Source organism: Hippocampus comes, unplaced genomic scaffold (genome assembly GCF_001891065.2).
Source record: "Hippocampus comes isolate QL1 unplaced genomic scaffold, H_comes_QL1_v1.1 scaffold237, whole genome shotgun sequence".
Lineage (NCBI taxonomy): Eukaryota > Metazoa > Chordata > Actinopteri > Syngnathiformes > Syngnathidae > Hippocampus > Hippocampus comes.
The window spans coordinates 1,983,893-2,006,826 of NW_017806159.1; the positions used below are offsets into that span (position 1 = coordinate 1,983,893).

Below are 22,934 nucleotides of genomic sequence, written 5' to 3' on the forward strand. Positions count from 1 at the left end.
AATTTATTCTTGACATTTGAGTCAATTTCTAGGATTAAAGACTCCTGATCTTTCGTCAAAATTTTCATAATTCCGCTCAAAACGATCCCAGAACAATGAATTTGCGAGACGAACAGGCCGCCATGAATCAGGTAAAACAATATGTTACATGCAATTTGATTGGTCCAATCGCTTGTAGTTAACCAATCGCTGGGCCGTTTATAATCGAGCTAAGACTTCCGCAACAAATAATGCCTTCAGTGATCTGATTAGTTGAAGCTTTCATACACGTCCAATCGCAGGGCTGTTTACAAACGGAAAACGGAGAGACTGTTCGGGAGAGCTCGTGAAAACTCGACGAGAAGGTACCTGACCAGCCCTAAAATTTTCTCAACGGATTTAGACGATTCACAAAAATGATCAATTTAAGAAATAAAACAGCGGATTTCCGCGGATCCGCGGAAAATTGCCATGTATGTATACTTCAACCGCACATGCTGTGACAAAACTCATGAAAGACTTGCACGCCTAAATGTTGGGAAATAAAACAACAGAGAATCAGACTAGACATTTCAGGGTTAATTTCCCACGATGCACCGGGTGACCTCCCATGGCACACTAATGTGGTTGTGAATCACTGGTGGATGCAGTGGAATTGGGTGGCCACCTCAAGCAAATCACCCGCTCCTCAAATACCCCCCGAGGAATGCATTTCATTATCCAACGAGATTATGTGTGAACAAATTTGGCCCCTAAAAATAAATAAATAAGAACGAAACACTGCGTCTGCGAAGTAATCAGGCGCTGGGGGTTGTTTCTGTGCACTTCAGCAGTTAAAAGCCTTGACAAAAGCATGTGTGTTGTTGTGTGGCTGATTTCCCCTTTGTCCTCTTATCGGCCTCTCCCCACCAGTGACACACTCTGCATGGTTAAGTAGGAATTTCCATAGTCGTCTTTCAATCCCCATTTCACGCTGTAATAAAATGTTGTGGTGGTGGTTGAGAGGGCAGCGGGGGTGTTGATGAGAGAGGGAGACTGAATGGTCACCGATGCCGCAGCCCATCCTCACTTTGTCAAGGCAGACTGAAAGGAGACTGTGGAGGAGGAAAACAAGTGGTGTGCGCGAATTGTTGCGCGAGGAACTCACACGTGAGTCACAGAGACAAGAATTCAGACTCAATAGTACATTCAAGTGTTGATCTTAAAGAGTCTAAATGGCTCCAGGCAAGAGCAAGGCACTGAAGTCAAGATAGACAGAAGCAATATTTTGTGACTTACGGTGGTTTAAAACTAGACCAGAGGCGAGACTTTACAGAGCAGGGGTGTCACACTCATTTTTCGGAGTTATGGTTTCCCTCAGAAGGCCATTGTGAATGTGAAACCGTATAAATGTATTTTCGCATATACGGTACTCAACAAAAAAATGACTGCAATATCTCACATCTTAGTGTTGTGAAAAGTGAAGACACTTTGCAAGAAACATTAAGTCGACGCACATGACTTGCCATCGCGGGCCGTATAAAATGATGTCGCGGGCCGGACCTGGCCCCCGGGCCTTGTGTTTGACACCCGTTTCCAGCGACTTTAAACAAGATGAGCAAAAAATAGCCACATGCTACTTCACCGTAACTAACGCAAAAAAAAACAAAAAAACATCAGTACTGCATCACATACTGTCTAGCAGCAAGCTTGTGAAGATCCAGGATGAGGTGCAATAGAAGAGTGTGAGATTTATTTTTTTCTTTCATAATTTCCCAGAATAGCTGCCATTGCACTCTGCTTGCATTGGGGCCAAGTTGGACAATGACACACAGCAGATGAAGCTGGTTAACCAAAAAAAAAAAAATTACTGTTTCTGGCAGTCGTTATGTAATGCGCACTCCCCACAATGGAGCAGCAGCTCACCGTTTCACTGTCCACTGCATTCCTACAAATTTTGAGTGCCATTCTGGGTGTGGTTTATATTGCAGTTTGACCAATCCCATTATTGATCTCACCCACCCCCAACTCGATTGGGACTTCATTTCCTGTTTTAATGGCACTTTTCGATGTGCTGCACTGTCAACTCAACTTTTTTTATATGGTGCTTCATAAAATAAAAGGCCATTCGATGACTATTGCACCGTTGAATTCATGAATAGATATATAAAGTATCACATTTTGGCCCCCAAAAAAGACCTATTGAGACTGAATCCACAGCACCTCTGCTTTGAATCAGTATGTGGCATCAAGGGCATGGAACTCAACGCCCACTGAACTCTTCATGGTTCGATGCTGAGCTCAGCTGACGTTTCCAAGGTCAGTGTCGGATACTGTCGCGTCCCTCCGTGTTGATCACAAAAATTGCAAATCTCACCTTGATTCCGACGGAGTTAGGGGCTATTTTCCACTGCCCTCGCACTTTTCACACTCCCTGCTGCCCACCTCCACTTATTCCTCCCATCAACTGACCCATCCAGGAGTCGGTGGCCTGCAGACACGTTCTTTACTCGTTCCTCACTGTATTTCTTTTTTTCATTTGGCTGTCACTGAGACGCTACATCCCTTTTTCCCTCCCCCCCCCAACCATTCAATCACCCTCTCAGGCCACGTCCGCTCTAATCCAGTTTTGAAACTCATCTTTCTTCCCCGGTTTCATCCTTCCATCTGCATTAAGCTCGTGTCGAGAAAATTAATGTTTCCAAGCGTCTCTCCAGAAAACGATACATTTGACAACCGCAGGCTTGTGTTGCTTTTGCGGGCACAATTTCGATCATGTGATATATCTTTCAGAGCCACAGCCAAGGCCTTTTCCCTCGCCAGCTGCAGTATCTTTTTTTTTTTTTTTTTTGACCCTATGGCAAGTCACACTCGCTAAGGATATGTTACACACATGTTCTGGTGTCACTCACTGAAAAAAGTTGTTCACAGTCAATGGAAAACCTTCACGACCGATGACATGTTTTGCAGCATTGTGTTACCATTTTGGCAGTAGTCGTGAGTACAGCCAATTATGCGGCGGTTATACAGTATTTTGCCTTTGTTAGCACTTTTCTCCCCCTAAATAAACGTTTGCCTTGTTCTAACAATACAAGCAAAATAATCATGCCAAGAGTGAACGAATGTTAAAGTGAATTAGAGAGGGAATTAGTTGTGTTTCAGCAGTACAGCTGCAGTCTCAGCCTGCCAGTCACTTGTTCCATTTCTCGCTGAGAGAAGCCACACTCGGTGGTTTTACTGTTTCTCTTTCACACTCGACAGGCCGCACGGCGCACTTCAAGCCGCCTTTTACAAGAGTCACTCTCCATTTCCAACTGAAACGTCAGCCTCTTGTTTTTTGTTGCACCAAAAGCTCGCTCGGGGCGAACCGGATCGAAAGGTATCGAGCGGCAAGTGTGCTTCAAGACGTGAGTGAGCGGAGCGCGAAACGGCATGCAAACGGAGGTGTTCCCGTGCTGTCTCTCCGGAGTGCCGTAAAGTTTCAAAGGAGCGTTATAGGAGAACGAGTAAATCAGCGAGGCGAAATAGCCGTGTTATAACGTCGAGACACCATTTCCTCCGCCTTATGTGATGATCAAAGTCCACCAGATAGCAGAGCTTTTTCGGTCGGCACAGGTGTGCGCGTGTGCGTGCACAGCCAACGTTAAAGATCACGTAGGCTAAAAATGATTAACATGCTTCAGATATGACTTTGCAACGTGATATGCAAAAGGCTTACTTGTTTCGAAAGGAAAATGGGCTTTCCAGCTGTGGACACTTGATTAGGTACACTCAACATCCAATACAAGGCTGTATCGAAAAATAAAAAATTGCCATCTGCTTTATCCTCACAAGGGTTGCGGGGCGTGTTGGAGCCTATCCAAGCTGACTTCGGGCAGTAGGCGGGGGATACCCTGAACTGTTTGCCAACCAACTGCAGGTTGTACATCGAGACGAACAACCATTCGCGCTCACACTCACACCTAGGGATAATTTTGAGTGTTCAATCAGCCTGCCATGCATGTTTTTGGAATGTGGGAGGAAACCGGAGTACCCGGAGAAAACCCATACAGGCACGGGGAGAGCATGCAAATTCCACACGGGAAGGCCGGAGCCGGGATCGAACCCACGACCTCTGCACTGTGAGTTCGACGTGCTAACCACTGGACCACCGGACCGCCGCCACATTTCCATTCAATTTCGATACTTATGCTTATGTGGAGCATAACCCTGTCGTAAACTCAATAGCCCAAATTGTGGTTGTTATCTGGAACGAGAAGAACCTTCAGACAGATGCTGTTTGCCCAATATAGCTATGTTATTAAAGACTAAAATGTTCAGGTTCAGATGTCCAGATTATATGGAAATAAATCAAGAACAGATCCCAATCATGTAGCAATATCCTGAAGGTCCCTCCGACATCTAAAATGAAGCGTTCTTTATCGCTCAGAAGCAACACAAGATGTCGATAACAAGGTTTAATAAATGAATTCACACAGAGGCCGCTTCCAATTTCCTCTTGATGATTAATGGCAGTTGTTCCAAATTGCCGAGTGAATTACTGGGTGATTCGGGGAATGTTTGCAGTAAACTTTGCCGGTGTCATAATTTTTGCAATGTTTACAAAACACGGTCGCTTGCTCAAAAATTGTCTAGCTCTTCAAAAGGTTGTGTTTTGCTGGGTGGTGTTTACAAGTGTTGCTGTAGATACGATTTGGAGCATGACTTTAATTGCGCCCCCGGCACTGGGATGTGTTTGTTGTCATTCTTCTCCTGAATGAATCACCTTTTGCGGAGCCTCAACATGCTAAATAAACTCATCAATATTTGGAAGCGTGTAAATCCTGGTGTATGTATTTCACTTTGAAGAACAAGGACCCCCCCCCAAAAAAAAACGAACTTATTAACATAGCTTTTATTGCTTTTATTTTCTGGACTCTCTAACGTGGGCGGAGCATGACGTCCAAGTTTGATGATAATTTCAAGGCTTGTTTTTTCAATGAAATAGACCCGAACACAAGTTTTGGGTGAACATTTTAACATGGTGGACGAAAGTTTCTCGGATGCATACCTAAAACTGAACAGAAAGACACACATTTTGGTTTGCAGCAGCCATTTTGGGCAACCTCCCGAAATTACATTTTTGTTCCCTGGGCAGTCTAATGTTGGTCGAGCATAACGTTAGAGTTTCGAGGATTTGGGAAGTTTCAGAAAATTAAAAGAAATGAATAATAAGATAAATAAATTCATAAATATTTTTAAAAAGAATTCAACTTTCACTGTTGGATACCACATTTGATGTTGAATGAAAAAGGCTCAAGGATTCATGCCAAGAACTGAACATTTAGTCATCCATTTTTGAAGCAGTCAATTGGTTCACTTTTAAAGGTTGTACTTTGATAAACTCCTACTGGCGAAGTTGCCGAAATGAGCCCCAATCGAAAGCAGTTAACGTAAACAAATTGGCAACGCTAAATTTCCTTCTCTCTCAAATCCGGGCGAGCATGTCATCAAAATATGATCGGCATTTTGAGAATTTGCCTCCCAAAAAAAAAACTAGGTTGCGAGGGCTCGTTCGTCGCTGCTTTCATTTTCAATTGAAATGCCAGGGCACAGACAACAAAGAGGCTGAGACAAGTGTGGAAGAGAAGAAGAGGAGGGGCAGCCCATGAATTATACATTCGGCCTACAATCAGAGGTGCCTGCCTTATTTATGAGCAAGAAAGCCCACACAGCTCGGCCCCAGTTCCGCTTTGTCCGCCACTTAATACTTCACCGCTCTGAAGTTTCACCCGCACACCTCCTGGTCGACTCCTCTTACTGCCATCTCATGTTGTTATCGTCAGTTGGGCGACAAGAGCCCACGTCCAGTGGCCGTAACACGAGGCCGGCTTATCGCCTCGCTCCAAGCTCGGTTTACATTTCATGACAATTAGACTCAACAGGACGGATCCATCCCGTGAGGTCAGATGGCTGATCAGGAGGCCACTGGGTCTTTGGCATGGGAACGCCAAAGCTTGTTCTGCGCTGCTCGTGGGGAGGGCCGTGTCAGATCTGCCCAAGACGCGTGATTTACGCTCTCGAAAAGATTGCGATGATAGATGCATGGGAGCGAGAGATGAAAACGATCACGTGGAACACTTCCTACAAGCCCGGAGCCATTTATTGCAACTGTCAAAAGCGTAGATAATGAACTGGCTCCATCCACACGGAGGACCAAATAAATGCATCACTGTCATGGCAGCCACTGAGGATTGAGCAGATGGCAAACAAGATAGACCGAATGCGCATAACAGCTATTACGCCAGGCGGAACTGAGCATGGGAGGAAAAGTAGAGCAGCTTCCATTCTTATCGCAAGACTTTTAACAAGAATTTGGCGTGGATGTGAAGCGGCCATTCACGCAGAAGAGAGTTCGTTAGATGCGAGGTCATTGGTGCTGGATGACAGAACCTGGATCTGTTCTACTGCAATCATGATGGGATTACGTTCACACCGGTTCAGTTCTTCGAGATAGGGATGGGCACAATAATGGGTTAAATGGATCGCGAAGCATTCTGCTTGATTGTGTGAGGCATAATGGGGTGCAGTTTTTGGCTGCAACCAGAAGAGGCGCTGTTTAGTCACTCTCCACTCATTTCCGGTCTCAAGAAGTCCACCATGAAAGCAGCTATACTATAGCTGCTATAGGAAGCTGGGCTACAACTTTTTTTGCTTGCCAATGGCAAAGGGACAAGAGTTCAGAACATCAAGACTGAATTTTCCCATGTTGTTTTTGCTTGCCTATGGCAAAGGGAGAGTTCAGAACATCAAGACTGAATTTTCCCATGTTGAATTCTTTTTTTTGTCTCTTCACAGTCAATCTAGTCTATTTTGACGGTCATGGAAAAATTATTAGACCGCCCTTGTCTCCAAGTCAAGGTACATTTATTTCGCCAAATGTAATGATGACAACAACAAAAAATAGCTCAGATTATCCATCCATCCATTTTCCGATCCGCTTTATCCTCACAAGGGTCGCGGGGGGTGCTGGAGCCTATCCCAGCTGTCTTCGGGCAGTAGGCGGGGGACACCCTGAACCGGTTGCCAGCCAATCACAGGGCACAAAGAGACAAACAACCACCCACGCCCACACTCACACCGAGGGACAATTTTAGAGAGTTCAATCAGCCTGCCATGCATGTTTTTGGAATGTGGGAGGAAACCGGAGTACCCGGAGAAAACCCACTCAGAGGTCGACGCGCTAACCACTGGACCACCGGGCCACCTAGCTCAGATTAGTTTAATTTTAAAATCTAATATCTGGCCATTTTCCTTGGTTTCCTTGCTAACCAAAATCCCCTCAATTCTTACATCCAACGCTATGGTATTGTACTGCCCAAAACAAGAGTTTTTTGGCATCTTTTGTTTCCGTTAGTCACATGGTACACAAACAAGTTGCTCTAATATTTTTTTCCATGAAGGTATACGGGGACCTGTGATTGACTGGCGACCTCTCTAGGGTGTTGTCTGCCCTTTAACACCAAGTCAGCTGGGAGAGGTGCCAGCTCCCTGTGACCCTGAACAGCATAAGCGGTATAGCAAATGGATGGATGGAAATATTATTTTATATCAAACTTTATAGCGTGGGAACGTTTCCTGGCAAAATACTTCATTTCCCCGGAGATCTTCAGTACAATTGGAAGTCCAGATAAATTGCAATGTGGTGTCACGCATAAAAACAGAGACGTACAAATCATGCTGGTTAGAAACACAACCCGCCGTGGCGTCCCCTGATGGGAAAAGTCAAAACAGACAAACTGTCACCCAGTCCTCCATCATTTGAAACGAAAGGAGGCCCGAGGCTTTCGGTCTGGGCAACAGCATGTAAAGAAGACATGCAACGCTATTGGAAGTAGGGAGGGATGGGAGAGGGGGGTGGGGGGGGTCGTCTAATCCCACGCTGCAGACACATTCCATCACTATCTCCATTTGTTTATTCACGTCGCAGAAACACTTCGAATCCACTAATCCTGCTTGTCCTCCCGAGATGGGCTCCTGGCAGAAGTGGCAGCTCAGATTGTCAGGATCATTGTCAGAGCGGTTCAATGCATTCCACTAGCTCAAAAAGTTGAGAAGGTTTCATCTGAAGCGCAGATAATGGGGCCTAATTTGAGTATTTATGTCACGAATAACGAACAACAGCAAAAAAAATAACTGAAGCCTCCCTTGAAAATGTTTTGCCAATCTTCCAAGTTCAAACTGCAAGCATAGCACAAACAATGGCCTCCTAAACAGTTTCATTTCATTTAAAACATGACCTTTGAAAAGAAATGATTTACAGATCATTTCATTTTGAAAAAGATATATACTGGACATCGGCATGCGTATGCACATGTGGCCAAGACAACCCAGGCTAAGTTTGGGTTCCTTCCAGACATACAAAGTTTGTCTTCCAAGATGTAACGCTCCAACATACTTCCTTGACACCAATTACTGAGCTGTATGGCCTTTCCGATTTAGGGAGGGCTTTGTTGGATTCTCGCGTTTTTTTCAGAGAGTACATAAAGACGGCGAATAGATGAGTTTTTCAGCAAATTAACTAACTTCGTTTCTTCTCTTGGGCTGCTGTCCACTGGCCACTTTTTTTTTTTTTTTTTGCTTCGGATGCATTTTGATGGACCATTGAAGCCACGGTGCAGCCACACGGAGATAAACTACTTGCCGGATGCCCTATTGCTCGTATTTTCCAGGAGACCGGAGACCCTGTGGCACCATGCAGCATCTCGCAGATCAATTCTGGGACTACGACAGACATCCAGTTGGGGGCGACTCGCGATTGTCTATGGCGATATCGGTGTCGGGGTGCTGCGTTGGTCATCTGGAGTGTTGTTTTGTGTAGGGTCTGTCACATTTTAAGAAAAATGATATGTGTACCATGCTTTGATGTACTGGTCTAACTGAGAACGGGGCTTAAATCAAAGCAGTGAAAAACATACATCACTCTGCTGCAAGGGTCAAAGGTCAAGACAGCTGTCGATGACTGAGTCTTTGACACGCAGTCTCACACACATTGTGGTTTTCCATGATCCTGAAAGCATCTCATATGCACACACCAGGCTCGGGGGTGCAACAGATGGGATAAATTGATGAGCTTGTATCTGTTATAAGCACATCAGCTTTTAAGATCCTTGCGATCTAATCTCCCCTAAGGCAAACGTGACCGCCGCAATGCCGATTCGGTGGCAAAATATTAAGAAACCGAGCAACGCCTTCATTTTTTTTTTTTTTGTAATAGAAGCGGAATCCGTGTCTCGTAAACGGGAACATGGACCAGGAAGACGAGCGTTGTGTGTGTGTGTGTGTGTGTGTGTGTGTGTGTGTGTGTGTGTGTGTGTGTGTGTCGATATTCATCCTCGGAAGACGAATAAACACTCGGATGACAGCAGATTGTCTGGGCAATGGGTCCAAAAGAGGATTTTACCGCAGCTTTCATTGTAATAATCCCACAACGGAATTAAATCCGTTTCGACATGAAAAATATGAGGGATGGGGTTCTCTGCCAACGGTTGATGAGCTCAGTGGGGTCTGTAAACACACAAGCATGTTTTGGTCCACTGTCCGATTTGAGATTTGACCGGTGAAGAAGTCTGAATTGCAGCAGTCCCGCAGCCTTTTCACCTCCAGTCCTGTTGCGGTTTTTTTTTTTGGCCGTAGGGGGTTTCCACTTTCTGCCACCCACCATGTGAATAATGAGCTCCACAGATAGCAGCCAATGAAGCGACCCCCCCTTTGGCCAATGAAACTTAACAACCATGTCCAGATCAGCTCCTTCCTGCTGGGACTGACCAGCCCTACTTTACACTCCTGTGCCCACCCACACACACACACACACACACACACACACACACACACACACACACACACACACACACACACACACACACAGCCTTAAACTAACACAAATGATTTTGAGGCTGGATTTACACCACACGCATTTTTTTTTTTTTTAATACCCGTATCCCCGTTTTTTTTTTTTTAACCTGCTACTTCCACTTTCAAGTGACACATACTCAATATGGTTGTGTTTACTCAAAAAGCACATTAAAAAGTCCACAAGTGAAAACGTGGAAGTAAACAATAACAATTACTGCAAAAAGGACAAATATTAAACAGAGTCCTTTCCCCATTGCTTTCAATGAGGATAACCGCCACCGGTATTTTCCCTTTATAATGAAGGACATGCCTTTAATGTAGCATATCTAGACCACATTTAATGATGTATGTCACCAACATGTGGGGATTCGCGTGCCAATAAAATAAGCATTTTAAACCAATTACTCCTCCCCACCTTCGAGACAGTTAAAAGCTCTGACGAGTCAAATAAATCTGTCATCCCTGCGTCACTCACTTACTTTTTTATGACTTACTTGAATCACTTGGTGTGCGGCGTTTCTGGCAACCGAAGATGGCTAACGATTTTCATTTGTCAAGTGGTGCTGAACCTAAATCGGCTAGACTGAGAAAATCAGAATATTTTGATTGAAACCTTTTGAAATTAGTAAAGATTTAAACGAGTGTGTGTATGTTTTGATTCTTGTTTTGTTTAATCTGCTTATTTGTGTTGTTTAGGCAGACAGAGGTGTTCATACGCCAGCGATTGGTCTTCCCAGTGTATATCCGACCTGTGCGTTTACGCTGCACTCGCTTTGGCAGAGCGTTAAAAACTAGCGGATGTTTATCCACATTCGGAAAGGGCCTGATTCCAATTTCATTGTATCCAATTCTTTGTCCTTTTTTTGTATTTACCCTACCATGACGTGTAGTGCAAATTCCACCATCAGAATTCACCGATTCATGATGAAAACAGCGGAATATGTTGCCTGACTGGCCGCCACTTTGTCAAGCGGCTCCCCTGTCCAGACGGACTTAAGAGGTGTCAATGCCGGTAATGTGGGCCAACACGGCGAGGCGAGAGCCGCGTCTGGCCCGACTGGGCCAAAAGGTCCTTTGAAGTCCGTTTAAGCACCCACTTTATCACGCCTTCACAGTGTGTCGCGGGATATACGACCGGGCCGCCAGAGACGAGCTGACCACACAAACGTCTCGTAAATGGCGCTGGCACACTTTCCAAGCTGCCAGGGACGCTTTTTTTATTCTGAGTGGCTACTTATGCCTCCTAGTTGAGAATAATTGAAGTCCCTGCTCTTCGCAAGACACCCAGTGAGGAAGTTGAAGCTATTTATTTTGGCGTGAGAACACGTGGGGGTTGGGAGGATGGTGGGCTTAGAGATACATGTTCTGAATGAGACGCAGTAGCATTCCACAGACTGTTGTTCAATTTTAAGCCCCCTTCCAAAGATGTTCTCACGGGAGTTTAGCCGGAAATTGTACAAAAAGTTGCACACTACTAAGCTCAGAATTCTATAGAAACGAAGACACGCTTTGAATCACGGTGGACAAACTATGCTACATATTTCATATTTTGCCACACACACACATTAAAAAAAGTGACCTCTTGTCATTATTTTGAATCACTTATTTAGTTTTCTTTGGGCCGAGGGTGGATGTTTTGGGAATGTGGAGGGAGCCATTATTCCCAGAGAAAACCCTCACAAGAGGGGAATATGCAAATTCCACATGAGAAGGTCAGTGTCCAGATTCAAACCCCCAACATCTGAATTTTTACACACAAAATTTAATCGTAAGAACAAAGGTCAGTTTTCTACAAATGACAGTGGCTCACTTTGCACTAAATCTGACAGAATTCAACATAGCAGGCTTTAAAATGCACGCGAAGGCTTCGTATTTATAAACTGGTATCGGAAGTTTCGGTAGAAAGTGGAACATGTGACCTATCCATGAAAACTGAGAGCAGACAATGTTCTCCTCTTAAGCGTTCCTCCCTCAGCGGACTCTTTGTAAATAAAATGCAAGGTACGGTAAAGTCATCATCCCTCAAGTCAAGGTTATAAAGCGAATGATGTTTTAATTCTCCTCATGGCAACAGTATAACTCACGGAGAAGCCGTTCTCGCCGAAGAAACAGCACGGCGCTTTTTTTGTTTTGAAAATGTCAAATATATTCTTTATATAAGACAAATACAGCTTTGACGACCCCGACTTCCTCAGGAAGAAGGTGGAAGCTGAATCGGACGTGTGCTTTTAAAAATATACATTACTTTGGCGCAACATTCAGCCGCCATGGCCAATTGCTTTAAATTAAAAACAGGCTGAAGCTTTTTTTTTTTTGGTTCATTCATGTGGAAACTGAAAATTTGGAAAATCGCTCTCAAAGTAGACATTCTCCAATCGGGATGGAGGACTGATCAAAAGCGGGCTGTTGTTGCTTTCGTGTCGCTCAAGATAATTGGCTTCCCTCGTGAAGTATATAGTTTCTGTGACAAATTGCCAACCCAAATATGTGCACTAGAGTAGACTACACAAGGCATTTTCGAAACGACAAAATTCTCCCACTCTCGTGTGCGGAGTACGAATACACTTTTCGTGTTTTCCGTTGCCGATTCAACCTGACAAAAAAAAAAATGATTGAAAGCACTGTGACATGCATTCAAGGTCAGGAGTTGACCTTGGTCTTATCCAAAACGCTATTTTGAATACCTTGGACTGCATGTACATGAAAATATTATGACCCCCACTTGTTGTGGTAGCTATCAGCGTTGTATATCTCCAATTAAAAACGATTCGATATGTCTTTCAAGAAATGGGTTGTGAGAAGATCCAAGCATGGCTCATTTTAAAATGGGACGATTCGATTCGGTTCCGTTTAATGGGATTATGATTCAATTTGATATGCAATGCCTCAGTTTGAGAGAATGTTGCAATGAGTACACACAATCGACCATTCACCGTCATATTCAGCCTAATGGATAATTTAGAGTCTTCAATTGGCCTAACATGCGGAATGTGGGAGGAGGTCATAGTGCCCGGAGAAAACCCACGCAAGCCAATGGTCCCTTGGGGAGAAAAAGGTTGGGGACCAAACGCCCGCTAAACCCGTTCCCAATGTCAACTGGAATGAGCTGTAGCCCTTTGTGACCCTGCAAAAGATGGCATTAAGCAGGGGTGGTTGGAGTCTAATATTCAACTTGGTGCCCTGGAGACCTCCGAGTTTTTGGTCGTCTCGGAGCAGTTGGGTGGTTGGGGGGAACACAATAGGCGAGAGAAAGAACTTTGCCCTCCTCACTCAATGGACTTGGTGGTGCGCTGTGACAGCACGATAAAAGACCCCAAATGCCACAACGCTCCGCTGTGCAGAGAGAGCAAATTAGCATGATAAAAAAGGCAACCCTGCGACTCGCCGGACGCCGCATGCGAAGTTGACCGCGATGACTTTGTGGAGCCGTGTGGAAAGAGGAGGCTCGGAGTTCCTCAAAAGCAGACAGATGGAGCGGGGAGGTCAACGTGTCTTTGTCTGAATTATTAGGCAGCTCCATCCTCACATTTGCTTCCCCTCTGTGGTGGCTGCTGGCTGGAGCGGCCTTGCGTCCCCTCCACCATCCCAGGGGAGCCAGCGGCCTTTGTCCCCTCTGTTTGACTGGGCGCTCTTCATGAAGAGGAGAGGCTAATCAGCGACTCCGTAGCTATTCACAGGGAGCCACTGTACCGCATTTGTCACGATTGTTCGCGCGCAGGCCCTCAGTGGGTACTCGAGGCCCTCAAGTGTGCTCCTATTTGCAAACAAATATTGACTCCTGGCCTTGAATGAATCCCTGGCTTGCATCCTGATGGGCCCAAGATGCAATTAAACCAACATTTGAAGAGCACTTGGTTGTTTTAATCGCGGTCACAGGCTACACACAAAGACGCGAAAAACATTTGGACCGTTGCTTCGGTATGGGCACCGTTCCACACTTTGGATTTAGTAGCTCGCAAAAAAAAAAAAAAAAGCCCTTTCAAAAACAAAACTGCCGAATGACGAGGGAATGCAAGAGTGCCAAGAGTCGATATTGGCCATGGGAGTGGAAAGCAGAGAATCGAGCGTCTTCACAGCGCCGAGGAGGTTGGCCTCCGCTGTTAACTTTAAAGCACTCAAGGGGTCACAGTAGGATTTTAAGCAATAAATCCCATTATTTGTTAAAGAGGCTGTCAGGCAACATGCTTTTCTTTGCTAAATTACCATTTTCCACACCGATGAGGACATTTTATTGGTGTGACACACCGCACTAGGTAATGCGCATGGGGTGTACTCTGCGTACATGCACAACAGCGCCGCTGTTTCAAAATCTCATATGTGAGTCACAGTGATGGGAAATAACCAAGGATTTGGACTTCAGTACATCTTTCAGGGATCTGCGCTGTACGTGTTCATTTTTCCGGCAACTTTTTACTTACAATTCATACATTTGAAAACAGATAATTGGTGTATGTGTAACATTATGCCGGTCTAAAAAAAAACAGCTTCTGGCCTTCAAAATTCTTCTTACTTTTATTCCTCAGTTCTTAGCATAAGCAAAGCGATGGGAACATGTTTTGATCAAGTAAATCCAATGCTAACAAGCTCTCAAAAAAGGGAATCCGATGTGACACAGAGTCCTGATCTGATACCTCAGCAAAGCATGAAAAAGAAAAAAAATTCTCATTTATTTGAATAAAGTCCCCTCAATACCCCTTTCTATAGAATCTAGTGCAGCAGTGGTTCAAACCAAGTCAACAGACCAAAAAAGGTTTTCATAATGTCACTCAGCATAAAATAATGACGCAAGAAATGACATTTCATTTTCTCGTCTGAAATGAACAAACTAAAATCTAAAAAAATAAGATATCCATCAATCATGCATGATTACTTTTGCATCCTCTGGTGATTCCAGCAGGGATTTTGTGAAGGAAGTTGTGCCGAGACACTGAGGGTGATCAACACCGTCACCAGCTGTGAAGCCATATTCAACTAAGTATGCCTGCCACTGTGCCTTTTCCTGCATTTCCACTTAATTAGCGTCATTTATTGAGTTTCTCAGCATGTACGCTTTGGAGGGACGCCACTGAGGGTTAGAGGGAAATTTGTTTAAGGAAAATTAAATCATACACTATACGCTACGACTTTGGGTCTACCACATGCCGCGTATAATGTGACGATGCAAAACGCTCCGCTTATTTGTACAAGAATTTATTACAATTTCTTAACCCTAAAAAACACACTGCAGTGATTCCTTTGAAAAAAAAAAGTTTATTTTGAATGAAATGAATACGCCTTAAACACGTTTTTGCTCCACAAAATGTGTAGCACTTTTTGAGCATGGGAGAATAGAATCGAGGGACGCGCCGACACCCAATACAGTACGTCTGTACTTAAACTCAATATTACGACCCCCGATACTACGTCACTAGCCTGACATACACCTTCCGGTCCGGTGGAGTAGGAGCCATGTCAGCCGTGTTGAGATACATTCGGGTCAACACGAATGAAAATGCTTCATTAACTTTCTGCAAAACGGATGAGGCATTCCGCTCGGACAGCAGTCAGTCTAAATCAGCGGTCCCCAACCTTTTTTGCTCCACGGACCGGTTTAACGTCAAACAATACTTTCAGGGACCGGCCTTTAAGGTAATTCCCCTTTTCCGATCCGCTTTATCCTCACAAGGGTCGCGGTGGGTGCTGGAGCCTATCCCAGCTGTCTTCGGGCAGTAGGCGGGGGACACCCTGAACAGGTTGCCAGCCAATCGCGGTGCACACAGAGACGAACAACCATGAGCGCTCACACTCACACCTAGGGACAATTTAGAGTGTTCAATCGGCCTGCCATGCATGTTTTTGGAATGTGGGAGGAAACCGGAGTACCCGGAGAAAACCCACGCAGGCCCAGGGAGAACATACAAACTCCACACAGGGAGGCCGGAGCTGGGATTGAACCCGGTACCTCTGCACTATGAGGTCGACACACTAACCACTGGATCACCGGGCCGCCGGCCTTAAAGGTGTGGCGAATAAATACAACAAAATAATATGATGTGCCCTGCATGAAAACTATGATATTTTCGAACAAACACGAATCATGACACGAGGAATGTCCGATCAGGCCGCAACGCTCTCAGGTCGCTATGGTAATGTTTAAACATGCCTTGAAAATAAGATACTATACACCGCAAATAAAAAAGTGCATGAAAAATACGACTCACCATTGCCACATATTATGCAGAGTAGGCTTGGTGTGTGGGAGTCTCCCCTTGAGATAAATCGGTATTTTAAGTAGGACTCCTGATACTGTCTATTAAATGTAGCCTTCTCTTTCTTGAAAGTTGTTCTTCTGTCTCCTGGCTGGTCATTTTCCCCTTCCCAAAGAAACTTTCCAAAGATGTTTGTTTTTTACTCAGCTCCTGGGTTTCATTTTATCGGTAACCTATCATGTGACGAGAAGCGCGCCTTGACCTGCGTCAAGAGTGACATACTATAGACGGATGTAACAGAGAATCCGGTAAATTTTCAAAATAAAACATCTTTCAGATTCCAAAATAAAAAGTAAGATGTTGTCATGTAAATTATTTATTCTTTCTGTGCGGCCCGGTACCAAATGACCCATGGACCGGTACCGGTCCGCGGTCCGGGGGTTGGGGACCACTGGTCTAAATGGTTGTTTTTACATGCACTGTGATTGGCTGCTCTCCTGCCACCCGAATGAGGGCAAACAGTATAGAAAATGGATGATTGACTACGATATTGATCTAATAACATGTTGAAGGGTATTCTGTTTCATTGTGTGCTACCGCATATATTTTACTGTACCTTCACCACTCCTCAGCTGACATGTATCTGTACAGAGATGCCCATATTGTGGAGCAAAACCAAGGAGGAGGACAAAACCCTCCTCAGCCAAAGTGTTTTATTTCGAATCCACGTGGGCCAAACAGCACTAAATTCTGGTTGAGCGGTTCTGACAGCTGGAGTGGGCATTGTTCACGTTTCATAAGTTGGACCACGCTGTGCTGGCGTGGCGTTCTTAGTATTCTTGCTCGATACATCTCTGAGGGCCCTGTCAACAGATCCAGACGGGCCTGTCAGCACCATCTTTTCAGGCGAGCTGTCAGCAGCAGCTTTATATCAGACTTCTTAGGGACGAGGGCAAGAAACACAAACAAGCCCTGCAGGGGGAGTGTGTGTGTGTGTGTGTGTAACAATGCATTCTTATCCACATTCCGAATAACAAGAATCCGAAAAACCCAACATGAACTCTTAAGAATAATTTCGAGTCTGAATGATGAAGATTTTTTTGGTTTTGCGTGAAACTGTCTGGGAGCGATTCCTGCGGGCGTGACTAAACTAGTCGTGCCGTGACTCCTGCACTTTATGTTGTATCATCCCCTAGCCCCCCCGAGATAATGAGGCACGCATGCATCGCATTCATGACAGGAGTGTAACCACATTACCTTGGAGCACTGCTTATGATTCTGGCACCACACCAAGGATCCGTTGTTCTGTGGAGAAAAGTAGCACCTGTCATCACACCGCATGGACTTATTAAAAGATTAAAATGCGCTCACAATATTGCTGTCACAATTAACACATTCTTTAAGGCGCGGATGCCCGAACAGCGGGCACGGGGCCAAGAAATATTCTATTTTCCTGTTGAGAAAAATGTGTTTTTTTTTAGGTCAGTAGATCAACAAATGGATAGATAATACCGTGCTATGAAATAGTATTTGCCCCCTCCCTGATTTCTGTGTTCTTTGCATATTTATCACACACAAAGGTTTCAGTTCATCACACCAATGTTAATAGCACCCAGAGACTACCCAAAGAAAGACAAAAAGCATTTTGTATACAAAAAAAATGTTTTTCTTTATTTATACATTCTCACAAGATTGACTTTTTCAGAAGCTATTAGTTTTCTTAAAAATTTGGACTTTTTTACATTTTTTCCCCCTACAAAGAAGAGAAAAATCAGACTTATGACATCTAATTGAAGCCATGCCTTGCTTTAAGCCAGAGCTTTTTGTGATCGCGCGCACACGCACACACACACACACACACACACACACACACACACACACACACACAAATGAGGCGCTTTAAGTGTGTGTAACTCAAGCAGAAAAGTGGGGTCAGCCCTCCAGTTCCCCACAGGGCGAGCCTCTGGTCAGTTTCAGCCCAACGCGGCGACCTCAGCTCTTCTTACGAGCCGTTTGATCTCTCAACAGACATCCCTGAGGCTATTGAGGCGAGAACTGATGTCAGCATGCCTGCGAGGGCTGCAGATAGTGACCATTTCCCCCTAATTGCAATGGAAGTGCCACCTTGCACTCGCGACGGTGGGGGCCCATCATTCACTACCAGTGTTGTGCTGTCCATTGTAAATATCCGTTGAGTGAGAGAGCAGCGGGTCATTTCCTGACTTCTATCACCGTGAGGAATGATGTTGTCACTCTCGGCCAGGTTAATTGCGTTTATGTGGCGAGTGCGAAAGAGGCTTCAGATGAATCGGTCAGCTGATGAATACATGAAAGAGATGAAAACAATAGGGTGGGGGGCGGGGTGGGGTGTTTTTGGCCTTGCCGGATGGTAAACAGGCGCCGTAAGAGGATTTGCGGATGCATACGTTGAATCGATATTAGTGCAAAGCAGATTGAGAGCAGCAGGGGTTTTAGGTCACGCTCGTGAATACTTGAATTCATGTTTGTGCTTTGTCTTCTTTTTTTATTCTCGCGGCAGCGGGTGCCCGCAAACTCACAGGTTTCATCTGAGAAAAAAACATGATGGCGTGAAAGCCATGCCACACAAGAAGACACGAGGGGTAAATGCAAGACTATCCAGGCTGTTGCCGCAAGCAATTTTTTTTTTTTGTTTCCAAAATTACATTTGCAAGCCACAGTCCCAAAACAGTGCAGTTCCACACCATCGTTCGGAAGAAGAGTCCTATGCTACCTACTGATGCAATGAGGTGAGTCGTCTCAACCCTCCACTGGACTTTTGCATAGGACCAGCCTATTTCAAATGCAATGAAATGAATTCCATACAACTAAATCCTTCCATCCATCCATTTTCACTTTTCTCATGAGAGTCACGAATGAGCCCGAGCCAGTCCCAGGTGACTAGCCACTGGCCAATAACAGCGTATAGACAAACATCATTCGCACTCGCATTCACATTCACCTATCGACTAGCCCGGGGGTCGGCACCCTGCGGCTCTGGAGCCGCATGCAGCTCTTTAGCACCACCCTAGTGGCTCCCTGGAGCTTTTTCAAAAATGTTTGAACATGAAAAAAGATGGGGGAGGCAACTATCCTGCATGTGTGAGAAGTTTCCCACATCCAACACACCTGATTCAAGTGATCAGGAGCGTTATCACACTGCCGTTTGAATGGGTATGTTGGAACAGAGAAACATAACATATAGGATAGTGGTCCTCGAGGACCAGAGTTTGACACCTGTGCTTAGCAAGTCACGTTTTTTGATATATTTGATGAATGGAGCTAAATACAGTTCAGGGGCTCCTCAGTTTGAAATACCACATTCGCATTTCGCAGCAATCGTGATTGCACAAGGGCTGGTTACGTTCACCACCTTGTGTTCTACTATTGGAGGTTACTTTTGTGCCTCCAGGTAACACCCCTAAATCAGTATGTTGACACGTCATTATACGCTTTTCAGACATATTAGTTTTTGATCTCATGCGATGGTTTGATAATATCCGCAAGTCCAGGCAAGTGAGGCAATAATTCTCTTGCCAAGTAGCACGAGGTCATCTGATCTATTGTTCAAATTAAATTCAGTCAGTTAAAACCCCACAGCCTTATCTCCGTCTTATTTGATACAGCACAGGAATAGGCCATAAAAAAAAAACGTAATGAAAAATTTTGGATTGGAGTCATAAAGGACTTTCATGCCAGTTAATAGCCTGGATCGGAGGTTCACTTGTGGACGCTGCGAGGCTGTGGGATTCAGCCAGACTTGAGGGGGTCGGCAGGCATAAAGTCTGCTCAAGTTCAATGTCAAGTTCAAAGCCGTTTCCCACAATGTAATCCAGAAGGAAAAAAAAAATCCCATGAGACCTTTGGAGGGAATTTATCATTAAAGGGCTTTAATTTGACATCCAGTTCCAGTAAGTGCTGAGCTTTTAAAGTCAAGGGTACTGGTCAAACGTCTTCAAAGGAATTTGTGATTGTACGATCACGTCTCCAGAGAATCTTTTTCACTCCCCCCCCAAAAAAAAGTACAGATAAGAATGAAAAATGTATGCATGAAAGCGGCGAGGAAATGAGGAATCTTCCTTTCATGGGGTAAAAATGAGCACCAGCTTGGCCGGGGCATGCATCAGCTGCTTCCCAGTCCTGTTGTGCGTAATAGAACATTCTGTTTGGCCAAGCGTTGATTAAAAAGTGAATTATTCCTTGCCAGTGCATCATTCCGTTTTGGTAGGGGGATGATTAAATCGCTGTGGTGCTTACGAGGAATGATCAATACAACCGGTCTCAATCTGCTGTTCGTGGCAACCTGTAAATAAGACCTTGACTTGTAGACTGAAGGCAAACACCTGCGGTGGTAATTTATTAAGACTGTCATGACTCTACACCACTTCCAAAATGTTTTTTTTTTGTTTTGTTTTTTTTCCTCTGGTGACTTCCCTTGTCCATCAATAAAACGTTGACAGGGCCACCACATTCACGGATTCATCGAGGATCTAATTTGGTTTTGTGACAGCATCCCCAAAGCAGGGAATCTCGGCAGGATGTTGCCCCAGCTGTCCAGGGCCTGACCCCACCATGTCAGTGACCGACGGGGAATAATTATAGGTCAGGACTTCATCGTCCTGACTCACCATGACATTCCTCCGCAGTATGAACATTACGCAGCCGTGGCGACTGTCAAGGACCCCAACCAATGAATGTTTTCCAGATATCCTCCAAGTGTGATTTGTTGGGGGCGGTCAAGGAGAAGGAGGCCCAGGCGGCGGAGAAGCCCGGCGCATTGTTTCTGGCGCTGGCGGACTCGTGTAAACAGGAAATTTATCACAGAGGTACACGGCGGCGCTTGTCAGCTGAGAAGTCGGAGCAGGTGGCCAGGGGCGTGTTGTATTGTCTAGACAACTGAGGAACATGGACAAAACGTCTTTTATCTCCAGGTTTCTACCTTTTGAGGAGCGGTTGGCTTTTGTTCCCTGCGGGCTGTTGGTTTGGATTGTATGACTCTCATTTTACATGGGAGGGCCGTGATTTGAATGGCATTTCTGTCTGTAGGTGTTAGACTTGAGATTCTTTGCAGGAAGTAGACGGAGAAAAGGACTTGAAAGGGGAGTGGTGTCCAATGTGTTCATTACAGGGGGTCCTCAGGCAAAACCAAAATAACACTCGTAAGGGCACATATGCTGCGCCTAAATAAAGGCCCTAAACATTTCCGATTTGTGGGGCTTCGCTGCACTTGGAGGGCCGTCTACATATTACCCAGCAGTAGACCTCTTGAATTATTTGAGAAAGCTTCCTTGTGTCTTATCCTGATCATTTTTTTGTTTGGTCTTACCAAAGCTACAAACCATATTTAGCTGAAATCATTTCGTTAATTTTGAAAAAAAAAAAAAAAAGAGCCTTAGAATATCATCAAAAGTAATCGATTCATGCTTGTGTCCTTGGCTCCAATCAAGTTTACAGATCACATTTCAAGAAAATACATTCACAAATTCTGATAAAGACCATGATAAATTCAACTAAAAGATCGCAATTGTCACACTGGATCACTTGTTCTTGATTCATTCACTGCGGCTGACATTTTACATGTTGGAAAAAAAATCAACTAAACATAAAAAAAAAAAATCCACATCCTTGGCTCTCAAAGCAATTTTCATTGGAAGCCTTGCACAATTTTTGGTAACATCCATGGCTTCTCTTCCTGATCTTTACCGCAGATTGACAAGACCGTCAATAGTTTGTCCGTAAATCACACCCAAGAAGCTTCATTACAAATCTCATTAAAAGCCATTCACGTTTTTCTTCCAGAAACATCCGCAGGAAAGCACATTACACGGATCCGCACTGTTGACCGAGAGCTCAATCAGAACGAAATCGCATCATCTGGGGTCTCAATGTCAGAGTAATCAGCAAGTTCTTCAAAATAATCCAGATCCACTCAATTTAAGCATTTTGTCCTTGAATCATACCAAGGAAGCTTCAGACCAAATTTCAGTCAAATATGTTCCCAAGAACAAAATCCACATCGTGCAAACAGAACACAGTCGAAAATTAATTCGTTTGTCCTTGAATCAAATCAAAGAAGCTGCGGCACGTAACAAATGAGTTTCAGAAACGTCCGTGTTAAAGACAATGATCCACGGTGATCGGAGGATTTGTCCTTGAGTCCGAAAATATCCATTGAAATCTGCTGACAATTTATTGAGCAAAAAAAAAAAAAAAAAAAAAAATCCCAGTTTCACACAGTTAATCAGTTCGTCCTGTGATCCGCCAAACTCTTAACTAGCCGCAGACCAAATGTTATTGAAATTTCTTTTTGTTTTTCCATGTTAACAAATCTAAACTGGGATCCACAATACGGATCCAGAAAATAATCAGCCACAACAACGCTTGTAATGTACACTCTGTTACGTGTTTTGTTTTTTGCAGGAGGAGGCAAAAGCTACTTCACTTCACATTTCCATGAAACCGTTTTGAAGGGTGTGGGAAATCCAACACACCTTATATTTCAGCACAGATCATCCTCACAGTACTCCACTTTGAAGATTTCGGTCATCTCTCAATAAAGAATGAATGACGATTCAACATCAATAAGCAGATGATTGACGTTTATGAAGGTGTAGAGTGCAACATTTTGGACAACGAATACTAACAAGTTGATTTTGTCTCCAGTAATAATGAAGCATCACTGTCCAGCGTTTAAGTGTGACTCTGATTTACGGGGGCAAGTGCCGTGCTTCAAAAGCACTTACAGAGAGGGGGGGAAACAGAGCCACATAGAGCCCCATTCATCCACCGTCTTCAGCCATGAAGACCCACTAACTAGAAGTTGATTTTGTCTCCAGTAAAAATGAAGCGTCACTGTCCAGCGTTTAAGTGTGACTC

The 22,934-nt window shown here is 44.5% G+C and overlaps 1 protein-coding gene across 1 annotated transcript in view; it reads right to left on the reverse strand.

The window, feature by feature from the left end:
• anos1 (anosmin 1) overlaps window positions 1-22,934 on the reverse strand; it is a 63,372-nt gene that overhangs the window by 35,700 nt on the left and 4,738 nt on the right. Inside the window, exon 2 of the mRNA XM_019895515.1 lies at window positions 17,298-17,345. Coding sequence (XP_019751074.1) covers window positions 17,298-17,345 — 48 coding nt within the window. The remainder of the gene's footprint in view (window positions 1-17,297; window positions 17,346-22,934) is intronic.